General features: G+C 39.9%; 1 protein-coding gene across 9 annotated transcripts in view; it reads left to right on the top strand.

Annotated features, from left to right (window-relative positions):
- DYNC1I1 (dynein cytoplasmic 1 intermediate chain 1) overlaps nt 1-13,484 on the top strand; it is a 289,513-nt gene that overhangs the window by 217,965 nt on the left and 58,064 nt on the right. For all 9 annotated transcript variants that reach the window (XM_088797746.1, XM_088797748.1, XM_088797745.1 and 6 more), the window contains 3 exons: nt 5,008-5,154; nt 9,759-9,872; nt 12,373-12,506. In XM_088797746.1, the coding sequence (XP_088653872.1) occupies nt 5,008-5,154; nt 9,759-9,872; nt 12,373-12,506 (395 nt within the window). The remainder of the gene's footprint in view (nt 1-5,007; nt 5,155-9,758; nt 9,873-12,372; nt 12,507-13,484) is intronic.

Raw genomic sequence — 13,484 nt, 5'->3', positions numbered from 1 at the left:
ATAACTTTCAGTAGATGGTCACTCTTAGAGTTTAGAAGAATGACGTGTGCACCCTGGGATAGTAACTTAGGCAAAGGAAAGGAGAGCTCAGAGGAAACAAGACCCTTTCCGTTCATCTCAATTAAAGTTAAGTGCCCGACTCATGACTCATGTCTTGGCCACCTTTACACCTTGCACGTAGTCAGATGCCTGGTGCTGTGTGATTGCCTGTAAGAGGGTTTTTGACAGCAGTGTTCTCCAATTACATGTGTTTCCATTAACAAAAGAAATGTCTTTGTGGTTTTCTTAGGTACTTGCAGAAATATATACTAGCTCACTAGTAGCCAGAAGCATCTGATCTGTCTGCATCTGACAGTTAAGCATTTGCTTTTAGGCAAATAAAATGTCAGCCACCATTAAACAGCATATGGCAACAATATGGCTGTTCCCTCTCTGGGGACCAGCCTTTCCCCAGAAGAGATGGTACTTGAAATAGGAGATGCTTTTGAGTGCAGAACCCCTATCCTTCCCACCCAGGCACGGTGGCTGGGGAGTGGGCAGAGTGCCACACACAGAAGGACAAACCAGATCAAATATGAACATAGGGGCCGAGCTCCCCAGCCAGCAATGACCAAAGGCTGTTTGTCCTAGGCATCTGGGTCTGTGGTTAAGGGGAAGTACCATCCCTAAACTGGCCTGGATTAGCTCTATAAAATAGAAAACAGCCCCCACAGCCATTTACGGAGGGATTGGGGCTGACTAGAATTGCATGCAGTGGAGTGCAGTGAGCTGAAGGAGACATTCAAAGTGGAGTCTCCACCCATCTTGTCTCTGTGCAATTCCCTCGGTGAATGGGGTAAAATAAACGGCCTTGTCTAGAAATAAATGATGAGGGTGTGGAACCCTGTTTAGTGGGTCAGCGCGTGCTCAAGTGGACATGTGGCAATATGGATAAGAAGGAGCACCGCCTTTGCAGGGATGGCTAGTAACCAGTCTGCTCAAGATTAAAAAAATAAACCAAGTTTCCTCTGGAGCCTCTGGGCTTCTGCGTCTGCAGGAGATACCCGAAATGGTCAATAGAAATGGACTGATCCTCAAAACTTAGTCTCAAAACCTTGATTGTCCTGGTTTTGGGGGAACTATGGTATGCAAATAATCAAAATGTGATGCTGGTTCTGTTAGAAACGGTGGTTCCTCCTACAATATAGTCCCTGTGTTACCTGTATTGGAATGTAGTCGGTCAGGCTCACCACTTTTACATCAAGCTTTTAACTATGAAATTACATTTCTGGGCCCCTGATTTTACCGTCAACGTGGCCACATCCATGAAATCCCTAGCCTTGTAGAAACAGAGTTCAACTGTAGTATCAGGAAAGCTTACTTTTGATTAGACAATTAGCAACATCCAGAAATTCTGGTCAACTTCATTATTTTTCCACTCGTGTGAATTACTTGATTTGAATGTTTAAAGGCCATACATTATTTCTCAAAATAATTCTGTCCCTAATTTTTAAAGAATAAAATAGATGCAAAGTTAAACATATAAAAATATCTATGTAGATACATGTTCTTATAGAGTCAAGAATTATAAGGTAGGGACACATCTTGTTTCTGATTAATTTTGTCTAAATTGTATTAATCATGTAATTTAATAATGCTTTATTATGACACTGAATAACTGAATTAATACAGAATGTTAAATGCCTCAGAAAGTGATGATTTTTTTAAGAAACAACATTAATACTGTTGATATTTTTTATAAAATATGTCTTCAGAAAATGTACTGTTAAAAATGAGAACAACAGAAAACCACGTATTTTAGTAGTGCCAATCAATTTTTCTGGAATGCTTTTTTATTCTTTACTGAATAGCTGTAACTGACAGGATGATATCATCCTTTGCTCTTTATGCTGACAGACTATAAATTCCATGACAATTGGCAACAACAATTAGATCAGTACAGTAGCTGTATGAACAGCAGGAGAGTGCGGGGCGGGGGTGGGTGGGTTCCCAAGACACTTTACTCCTAGGGGGTTGATGCATACTTTGCAAATCAGAAGAAGCTTTCTCTGTAGTTGGGGAACTGTTCAAAAGGAACTTAAACATTTGGATGAAAAACTAAAAAAAAAAAATTCAGTCGTCTACGTGTTTGCTACCATTACATCAAACATCAGGGTACTTAAAAACATCTCAAGAAGTGACCAAATTCTAACTTTACATCTAGATAATTGAGATCATACTGCCTTCATGTTTCCGTATGAATGGTAGGCATACCCTGGAGATCTGATTTCAACCTTTATATATATTCCATAGTACTATAATTAATGTATTGAGCTTAAAAAAAATTAATGAAATTGATGAATCCTGACTACTTCTCTATTTCTAATCTCTCAAATATAAAATAAAAATAAGTAGGTCTACTCTATTCCTCAAGGAGATACTGTAAAGATTGGTTTGCAGCAAAACAGAATAGCCTGGGTGGCAGAACTCTCATGCTCCAAGGTGCTGTTTATCTTTTTTAGCATTAATTTGACTTTTTATCAAATGTAAATAGAATTCTGAATTTGTGATGGGGGCTTTCTGTGACATTTAACTATTTTTTTTAAATGATTGAGTTAGTACTTAGTGGGCACTAGGTGTTTGATGAATGAATGAATGAATGAATGAATGAATAACAGGAATTAGACTTTTCACTTTGTGGGGCTGGAGTCTAGTTGATTGCTGACCATGTGTTTCAGTTTTGTAGCGATACCCCCACTGTTTATTTTTCTCTAGTCTCTCAACAAACTGTGCAAGGTTTGGAGTAATATTTGCTGGGATTTAACAGAAACACGGAAGCAATCAAGTGGTTGCATTCTGGATTTTTCTAAGTTAATGACATTCCTTTATCCATATTGATTGGAGCTTTGGTAAATTCAATTGTTGATACCACCTGGATAACTTTAAGTCTTTCTGAAGATTTAACGAAAATGTTTCCAACATAGCTCAAACAACATAAGAATTTCATCAATTGAAAACTAAGAATCGTTTCTGTGGGATGTGTAAAACAAGAAGCTGACCAGCATTATTTTCTTTTTCTTTAATTCAGTATCATTATTGAGAGTTATTCTTGAACTTTATGAAAACCAGATTGGGACACATGCGTGTTCTCCATTGAATTCTGTTCAAGGAATTGGAACTGAAAATCTTTCAAACTAGGAAAACATGACATTGAAAAATAGTCCACATTCTTTATTCCACCTCAGAGTATCTGAGACTATTTCTGACTAGAAAGCCTTAGCTGATAGTAGGTCTGATTTTTTTAGGAATGGATGCTTTGCCTCCCCGTCAGAAAGGGTCATAATTTTTTTTTTCAATCACTACTTTGCTGGCTTATCAATGACAACCTTTGATTGTCTCACTGTGTTGCTCAGAGAGCTGTGATTTCTCGCTATTGCCCACAGAAAAACATCCAAACAGTGCCCGCCATTCAAAGCCCACTCTTGTCTGGTCCAGGCGACCTCTTCAGCCACATTTCCTATTACCTGCCTCTTCCATGAAAGCTCTGTCCCAGCCAAACCAGACTGTGGGCTGTTCACCAGCCTCTGTTTTTGGTGCCTCCAATCTTTTCTTCCCATTATCCATCTCTCAGGAATGCCTGTTTCTCCACTTGCTGAATGTTCCACATATATTTCAAGGGGTGATACATTTCCTTTCATGAGGTCTCTCTCACCATCCCACCCTTTCCACCTTCCTCTTTTCTCCCCTTTCTTAGTTAAAACAAATCTTCCCCTATCACATACACAAGGCACACACACATACACACATGTATTCCTCTGATTTAGTCACAGCATGCACCACATTCAAGGCTGCTACTTGTGTGTACAAGTTGTGCCCGCACACTTGCAGGAGGTCAAGCCCAGGGACAAGTGAGGACAAACATTCACCTTGCTTTTCTCTTGCCAAAGCATGCACCCACCCACAGGACTATGTCTATGTAGAGAGGCACCTTTTTCTATTTCATACAAAAGAATGGACTAGTGTATATGGACTACAGCAGCAGCTCTATCCATCTGCCTGCAGGCCTTTTAGGTTTTTTCACCTGGACACATGTTTATTGAGGACAGTGAGTACCTTTGTATTTCTGGCGTGCCTGGTTACAATGCTTTATACATAAGATCATTTATTAAATTTAATGAAGGGGTGAAACGTATTTATTGAAAACATTTACTTTTGCCTATAAACGCAAACATGGAAAGCACTACAGGAATCAAAATGGACTTCTTCGCAGATGTGGAAGAGCCAGCTTGTCTGATTTTAAGTATATCATGGTTCTGTCTCAGCTAAGTCATTTCCCATAAAATGTAGTGCCCAGTAGTCTTTTGTGGAATTTCAGAAACCACATTCACGATGCTATGACAGGCCATGGCAGAGCTGGACTGAAATCCATTTCTGACTGTTTGTTAAAATAGGCAAAGAATAACATTAAGAATTGTCTGAAGTGGGCAGGATAAAGGTCAAGAGAATGCCCTTGGGAGGCGAGGGAATTTGGGGAGGAACCAGTTGGATCAGTCTGAGGTCGGTCTACTTCCTCGAAGTCTACAGGAAGCCAAAAAAACGAAAAAAGCACTCATCTCACAGTTTTCAAAGCCTCGCCAACACTGCATAGTAAACATGTGGAAATGGCCTCAAAGTAATGGCTTTGTAAAGACTTCAGGGGAGAATTAATATTAGCTCTGATACAATTTTATTGGTACATGGGAAATGTTCATAAACCAAGCTTTCCAGACCATAAAACAATGATGTACATCAGATAGGTTTTATGCCAACTTGATGACATGACCAGGACTTCACATGTCAAGTTTCAAGGGGTAACCGGTGGCCACCCTCTCAAGGGAAAGCCTGTGTCTGTACAAAGCATGCACCGAAAAATTGCTTTGTGTTTTCCAGGGTGTGTTGAGTTTATGTGATGAACTGTTTTCTCTTCAGGAAAATACAAACCTTCTCCAAGCATTTCACAGTGCATCTCTCTCTGCTTTTTCTTTGCAGTCCTCTGTGATGTCAGTCTGCTTTGCTCGTTTCCATCCCAACTTGGTGGTTGGTGGGACTTACTCGGGCCAGATTGTCCTGTGGGATAATCGCAGTCATCGAAGGACGCCAGTGCAGCGGACCCCCTTGTCAGCTGCTGCACACACAGTAAGTCCAGCTTTTGTCACACACCTGTCAGCCATCCAAGCCCTGAAAGAGGGGATCCCTGACAAAAGGACAATGCTGTCAGTAACTCCAAGTTAGAAGTATCCTAATTTATAGCGATTGTATCCTGATGACTAAAATAAAGCTGAGTGAAAAGTAGGTGAAAGAAGCGCTGGGTTTAGAGAAATCTCTTAATATTCTATAAATTTTAGCACATGTGAAGGATCTCTTGGGATATCTCAAAGGCCACCAGTGAGGATGGATTAAAACTAAAAATGGATACAGGGAGACACTTTGGAAGCAGCATCTGTGGGATTGTTTTCCTAAAGAAACCTTTCCCATTTACACTATATGGTGGAAACATATTTTTGAACAGACTGTGAAGAGTAAGTATTTCATGTCTCGGGATGGTACATGAGACTTTTGCCAACAGGCCTTGTTCACTTGTGATTAGAGGGAGTGCTATGACTTTAAATTCTGGAATGCATGGTGTAAGTCTCCGTGGTAAAGTCTACAGTGACAGTATAATCCCTAAGGTTAAAAGTCAACATCTCAAAACCATTACCCATAATTTAGCAGAAGAGGTTCAGTATAGTGTTTGGAAGACAACTACTCTGTCATTTCCTTTAAGAGAATGACAGGTGTGTTTAGCAATTGTTAGGAGGAATCAGAAGACAAGCATGTCTCCATCAATCCTTGCTACCTTGACATTCAGAGTAACGGATGTTCTTTCTCCGAAATGCCCAAATTATGCCCAAGAAAGAGCTCTACTATTGTTTCAATTTCCTTAATGTAGATGCCTCATTTGTTTCATCTCCTGGCCTCAAAACCACTCTAGCTTTAAAAAGGGGCTGCTAGCTGTTGTAGCTAGACCATGAAGAGGAACATGCTTCCACTCTTATAAAACTGACAATGGGAAATGACAAATACCAAGTCAGCCTTAATTCTGATTGACTTGGGCCTAAGACCATACAGGTAAAACTAGTTCTTGGGAATCTTGGAAAATTGCTCATGCCTACCCCATTTCTCCAAACTAATAACAGAAAATTGTGACCCAGGAGAAGATAGGTTTGGTGCAGGTGTTTGCTGAAGTAGTGTGAAACCACTCCTTGGCTCTATGTATGTATCTGGTGTGTTTGGGAGCATTCCTTCTGAAATTTCAAAAAATTACAGATCCAAATGTTAGAATATTTAGCAAGAAGCTTTTGGGGAGAATTGAAATCCATAAGCTCTTCCAAAGAGTTCATTTTTCTTTTTCAAATAGTTTAGGATGTGATCATCGCAACTAAAATACGATTATTATCAAACAGAGTGACATTATTTCTGCTAGAAAATAAAACAATTTTTTTCTCCTGCTGGGTTTTGTTGAATCCACAGCTAAAGTAGAGCACGGTCAAATTTGTGACTGTCTTTCAACTTACTAATGCCTGGTTGATTGGTAGCAGGATCAAAAGTGGTTAAGGGAAAAGAGGTCCACCACAGATTGCTAACTAATTTCCTTTCACACCCACCACACATATGCATTTGGGACAACAGGAAATTATAATTAAAGCAAAACCCTTCTGCCACACAGTGAGTTTATTCCTAAAATAAATAAAAACAATCTGGCATCTACACTGGAAAAATGAGCTGTACTATCGCTTTTTTCTTTCCATTAAGTAGAGTTGTGTATGTCTGTGTCTGTGTATGAACAGGCATGCCCACGTGTCCGCTTCTGTTCTGGTTTCTTTACATCTCTCTCTTTTCTTTTAAATTGAGTTTTATTACTCATGAAAACACAGGCCAGTAGTACTGATTAAAGCCAGGGAAGGGCTACCACACACATTCCTTCTCTAGGCATTTGGCTCTATGCATGCTTCTAGATGCCTTCTTTCCCTGCTATCTTCACCCGTAGGACTCCCAGTCCATTCAAGTCTTGGTGATTTGTGTGGATGCTCAGTGGTTAACAAAGAAACCCCACTCAACTTTTGCTGGAAAATACTGGGTAGATTTCAGGTCCATAACAATGTTTGGATCTTGCTTTCCCATTCTTCAGTTTTGTTGAGTCTGCTGTTTTTAGTTGAGCATTTGTTTCATCCATTCTTCCACTTGATTTTCATGCAGAGCTTTGAATGCTTGAGTGTGCACACTGCTACAGGTCCCACATACCCCAGAGACTAGGGAAAAAGCATTGTCCACAGTCCCATCACCAGTTAGTCCTCTTGAGGTTTAGAGACCTGATCAGGATAACATTTAGTTTCAGATCTCTGATGTCCAGACCCACTAAGGCTGATTCATTTGAAAGTTTCTGTAGGAAAATGGTGTGAAAAAGACATAGGGACTTAGTTGACTGCCCATCAGCACAGGTAAAAGAGGTGATGCGATTGTCAAAAAAGCAAATGTAGGATGCATTAATACAGAGAGATTTTTATCTCATGAGAAGTGACAATTCAACTCTCCCTGTATTTCTAGATTCTCTTGGTCAGAATGCAGGTAGCTAGATTTACAATAGCCAAGATATGGAAGCAACCTATCAATAGATAATTGGATAAAGAAGATGTAATAAATATAGGCATATACATGTCTATATATACATATAAGTATATATGTATATATAGACATGTATATGTCTATACACACACACACACACACACACACACACACACACGCTGGAATATTACTAGGCCATAAAAAAGAATGAAATCCTACTATTCGCAACAACATGGATGGACCTAGAGAGTATTATGCAAGTGAAATAAGTCAGACTGAGAAAGACAAATACCATATGATCTCACTTGAATGTGGAATCTAAAGAACAAAAAAAAAATGAACAAACAAAGCAGAAACAGACTCATATAGACAGAGAACAAACTGATGGTTGCCAGAGGAGAAGGGGGTTGGGAGCTGGGTGAAAAAGGTGAAGGGGTTAAGAAATACAAATTGGTAGTTACAGAATAGTTACGGGGATGTAAAATACAGCATAGAGAATATAATCAATAATGTTGCAACAACTATGTATAGTGCCAGGTGGATGCTAGAGTAACTAGGGGGAATCACTGCATAAATTATTTAAATGTCTAACCACTATGCTGCACACCTGAAATTAATATAAAATAATATTGAATGTCAACTGCAACTGAAAAATAAATTACTTAATTTAAAAAATACGAGGTAGATAGTTATGTTATATTCTCAGAACTTCAGTGTTAAAAAGAACTCAGGCAAAATGTAGCATTTTCAAAAGAGAGTGACCAGGATGGGGAAGGTATTGAAAACCAGATATTCAAGGAACAGTTGAAGGAATTGGTGATGGTTAGTCTGAGTAAGACAAGACTGGGGGAAGGAGGGTTAATACAACAACAGTCTAAATATTGTTTTGGCTTGATTTGTATGATCCCAGAGGGCACTGCACTGAAAGTACCTCCTTGAGTTTTCTTTATCCCCATTGGTGGAAGGAAGAACGCCCCAGGAATTAGTGCTAAAACTGGCTACCCTTAAGGAAGGTGTTTGATAATCAGAGTTTGGACCACCTCTTGGTAGAGGCAAATGAACAGCTGCCCTAGATGATTATTATGGTTCTTTCTGACCAGGAGTTTATATGATAATAATAGTTTGGGAACCATCCTTTATATAATATCAACTTTCCAATATTAAAGATTGTTTCATTGTCATTGTGGCTAGGTATTATGGACAGTAACTCATCAAGAGTAAGACTTAGACTGTCAGCTATTTGCACGGAGAAGCATCAACTAAGTTGTGGTTTGGCCACTGATGGCTAAGCTGCCTGAAATCTAACCCAAATTACTGCTAGGTTCTGCTTATGCTAACCTTCCACTTAGTATTTAATGTGCAGCTGCAAATGATTTTAGCCTACCATTTACAGAGTGGGATAAACTACTAGAGTTATGACAGAAAGAGCATCTTGCTTACAATTCCTGGGATGTATAAATGACCTTTCTCAAGGCCCTGGCCAAGTCTAAGCCTCCATACTACCCCAAATGATATTTTAAAAAATAAATCTATCATTATCCTAGATTTTGCTGTAACATAAAAGAACCTAATTTTATCTCACTAGGTGCATTGTGCCAATAATTTCCACCACCAACATCTCTCCCTCAAATTAAAGAGGCTGATGAATATTAACCATTTTTTATAAAGAATGTTAACAAATGTTTGGCAACGTGACCATAATGCCTTAAGCTCCAGATTTAGTAACACTTTTTCCTTCCAAAAGTCAATAGTTCTACTCTTTTGAAGACTGGCTTTTTTCATCACTCATGGCGAGTTTATAAGCCAAACTAGGCAGTGAGACTCATTCAAATAATCCAGATTCATCTCCCCGCACTGCTTCGGCTCACCAGTCTTCATGTGCTCTAACTTCCTTCAGCTCCATTGCACAGCATCTGACTGAGCGAGGGGAGGCTTTGTATTTCCACTAATAGGTGTTGCTGCCAGAGCTTTTACAAAGAAATCAGGTTCAAATCAAAAGTGGCAAATGACCTGAGGCTTGTATTATTGTAGGATTATGTCACTCTTTAATCCTTGTTTTGGAGTGATGTGTTTAACACTCAAATGTAAGTATTTCCTCCTGGATCAGTGTCTGATCCTCCATGTTTATGTTTTTGCAGCATCCCGTGTACTGTGTAAATGTTGTTGGGACCCAGAATGCCCATAACCTCATCACTGTCTCTACTGATGGTAAAATGTGTTCCTGGAGCCTGGACATGCTCTCAACTCCACAGGTGGGTTTGTTTTCCCCTACACATAAGAGCATCCTGGTTAAAAGAGATACCTGCCTAATGGAATATAGTTCCTAAAAGCCAAACCCTCACATCCTATAGGAGCTAAAACCAATGGATGCACTTGAAAGAGTGGGGCTTGCTTTCAGCAGTCTCCTCTTGAAGCCAAAACCCATTTCCTTTACCACAAATCATGTAATTATTGTAATACATTAATCCTAGGGTCAGTTTCAAGTGAAAATGAAATAATCCATCTTAAAGCATAGTAATTATGGAAGTTGCCTGTGGTATGAATTGTACTTACCCTACAGCATTGTTAAACAGATGCAAACGAGGTGGGAGCTCGACAGAGCCAGCCCTCATGGGTACTTGCCTTGGAGAAGAGGTATCTCAGCAAAATAGAAACCTAAGCCCTTACTCGTATCCGTAGCCTACATGACTGCCTGTGTGTATGAAGAAATTGTCAAGCCATCTCTTTTTTCCTCTGGAATGTGTCTTAGTATGGCTCCTGCCATTCCTTGCTCCACAAATGAGAAGTCAAAAATGAAAAAGTTCCTAAGTTTCCAAGCCAGAACTGATTACAGTAATGGGAACCAAACAAAGGAGCAGACGTGCAAGAGACCATTGGGAGGAAGCATGTGAATATAACTTTCAGAATATAAGTATGCATACAGATGCCGGAAGACACGTACCTACACACACAAACACACAGGTGTATACACTATTTTTTACAGTTCTTTGTGGGGCAAAAAGTACTTCACTGTCTTCCAACTAAAAACACAGAAGAGTTTATTGCTATGTAGCCTTTGACAAAAAGGTGAGGAAGCATCAAGAAAATTGTAAAGGCTATCTGGGGGACAATTCTTTTTAACATTCCTATTCCCTTTCCTGGAATAACGGCCCAAGAATGTTTCTCTTACAATTTTAGAAGACATTGAAGTTTCAAGATACACTAGGAAATGTGGAAACTGTAAAGAATCTCCTATAAGTCTCCACAATATACATATGTAGATAATGCTAAGACTGAAAAAGTTCTCTTTATGATTTTAGTCGGGGGAGAAGAGAGAGCTGATAAGCTGCTTACAATTTAAGTTCCTCTATTTTTGCTGGTCTTTAACATTATGCAAGTCGGGAGTTGTGTGTGAGTATTTTATGGCTTTGTTTTAAAATTCTCAGCAATATGGTGTTTTCTTTCAAAAGCATGAAGATTGCAGATAACACAGTGAACCCTGTACTTAAGAATTTTGAGTTGCCCATTTTGCTGATTAAATGTGTATTTGTTTAGGTTAAAATAAGCCACAAAGGGGCTACAAAACCGTTTTTATTAGTTTTAGCATGCCTGCAGACTGCTGTTTGTATACACAGATTGAGGGTTTCATGGCATGACTGGATGGCAGGCAGACGTGGGAGCATTCAGCAGTTGCCCTGGTCCCTCTCTGTCCCAAGTGGGCGACCAAGAGACAGTGCCTTCCCACTGCTAATTTTTATCGATGGATCGAACTCTTGGATGGTCCAGTTTTCTGTATTATATTGTCCTAGTGTCCCCTCACTGATGCATTCACTCCGTGTGGGTCTCACATACTGCTAGCATGTCACGTGACCACAGGGACTACACTACCAAGACTCTGAGCATGAGCTTCCGATTTATGGACCCCTTGGTTGGGGTGACCTAATCTGTTTTACACAAAAAAAGACTATATTCCCAAGTGACTATAATGCACAATCCCCTGGAATGATTTTTTTTTTAATTACTTCAGGTGCACAAAGTAGGCTGCTTAATGTAAATAGCCAAAAATATGCAGAGTCGTCAGTTATACTTTATTACTCTTCACTGTCATTAAACTTAATTCAGTAGAATGTCCTTTAGAATACACTTTAATTCCTGATTTTGAAAATCATTTTAGGTAAAATAAATAATCTCATTTACTATTTTAAAGACTTATTTAAACACCATTCTTTGCAGGCCTATAGCCTATACGCTGTATGGCTGCCCTTCGTGACGTCTAGTGCCTATTGAAATCTGCTTTTTATGACCCGAATGACAACTTTCTGGTCTTAGTTCACGGAGGACATACACTCCTGCTTTGACAAATGTGCTTAGTACATCTGATATTAATACATGTGTATTCTCACGAACAATTGATTTTGAAAATGTTTGTAAATACAAGGGTATTGTGTGTTTTATTAAAGCCTGGGGCTGACAAGTGTAACCATTACAGTATTATCTTTCGTTTCTGCACCATTAGTTTCAAAATTCTCACCTGTCATCTCTGCCTGACTTTAGAAGCAGCAGCACACGCTGATGAAATCCAGCCGGCTTGAAACCAGAGATACACAGAAGCATGAATGTCAGGGGCAGTAAAGCGTGGTTGCTGGCACAGCCGGGGTCTTTTGTAACGCTGTGTGAAAAGCAAACAGACGATTTAGCCAAATGATTTTTCCGTGCTATCTTTGGCATGGCAAGGAGTTGACAGAGGGAGTGTAACCACCCGTGTTTTGGTAGGAGAGCATGGAGCTGATGTACAACAAGTCCAAGCCCGTGGCTGTTACCGGAATGGCTTTCCCGACGGGAGACGTCAATAACTTCGTGGTTGGCAGTGAGGAGGGTACAGTCTATACGGCCTGTCGTCATGGCAGGTAATTTTGTTTTCTTACTGATGACGTGTTCTTCGTTCCCTGAAGTCTGTTATCGTGTTCTGAATTATAACCACCTTGCATTATGAGAAAGGCATTTCTGAAGACAGGCAAAGCACCACCTCGAGTCTTCAGCCTTATAGTATCCATCTGCTCTGGTGCTTGGCCACTTGTAACCCTTTGAGGGTTCCCACCGCCTTGAGAAAAACAGTCCCAGCTTCTTAGCACATCGTATAAGACCCTGGACTCCCTGCCTCCTTCCAGGCTCAGCCTGCCTGCAGGCTCCAGCCACACACCCAGCCGGGATAATAGTCCCCAAGCATCGTTTATCCCACCATGAGTTTGTACGTTCGATTTCTCCCTCCTGGTCTGGCATGTCTCTCTTCTTGGCCTGGCTAATTCCTTATCTTTCAAGTGCCTGTCCAGAGGTCATTCCACATTGAAGCCTCTCCATGCTCTGTTGGTCAAAGAAAACCATTCCCTCCTGTATGTTTCCATAGAGTTTTCATTCCTTTATTCATTCATTCTTTCAAGGAATATTTACTAAAAACATACCATGTGCCACTACCATCACATCATAAGGACCAAACTAGACCTGGAGTCCATATTCTGGTTGAGGAAGAAAGACAACAAACTAGTAAATAAGTAAATATATGGTTTATGATGATACATACCATGGAGAAAATTTAAGTAGAATAAATGGGATAGAACTAAGGCTGTGAGATAGGTTTTCTATTTCATATATTTTTATATATGCTTCTACAAGCATTAATAACATTTTGTTTCGACTACTCATTTATCTACCATTTTTCTCGTACTAAACTATTTCTGTTTTATCATTGATTCCCTGCCACATTACAAATGAGGAATTAAAAATATAATCTAGGGCCAGCCCGGTGGCTCAGGCAGTTAGAGCTCCATGCTCCTAACTCCGAAGGCTGCCGGTTCGATTCACACATGGCCAGCAAGCTCTCAACCACA

Source organism: Rhinolophus sinicus, chromosome 4, assembly GCF_057876585.1.
Source record: "Rhinolophus sinicus isolate RSI-liver-muscle chromosome 4, RSI-T2T, whole genome shotgun sequence".
Lineage (NCBI taxonomy): Eukaryota > Metazoa > Chordata > Mammalia > Chiroptera > Rhinolophidae > Rhinolophus > Rhinolophus sinicus.
The sequence above is the reverse complement of the archived record's forward strand: the minus strand, read 5'-3'. Positions and strand labels throughout refer to the sequence as shown.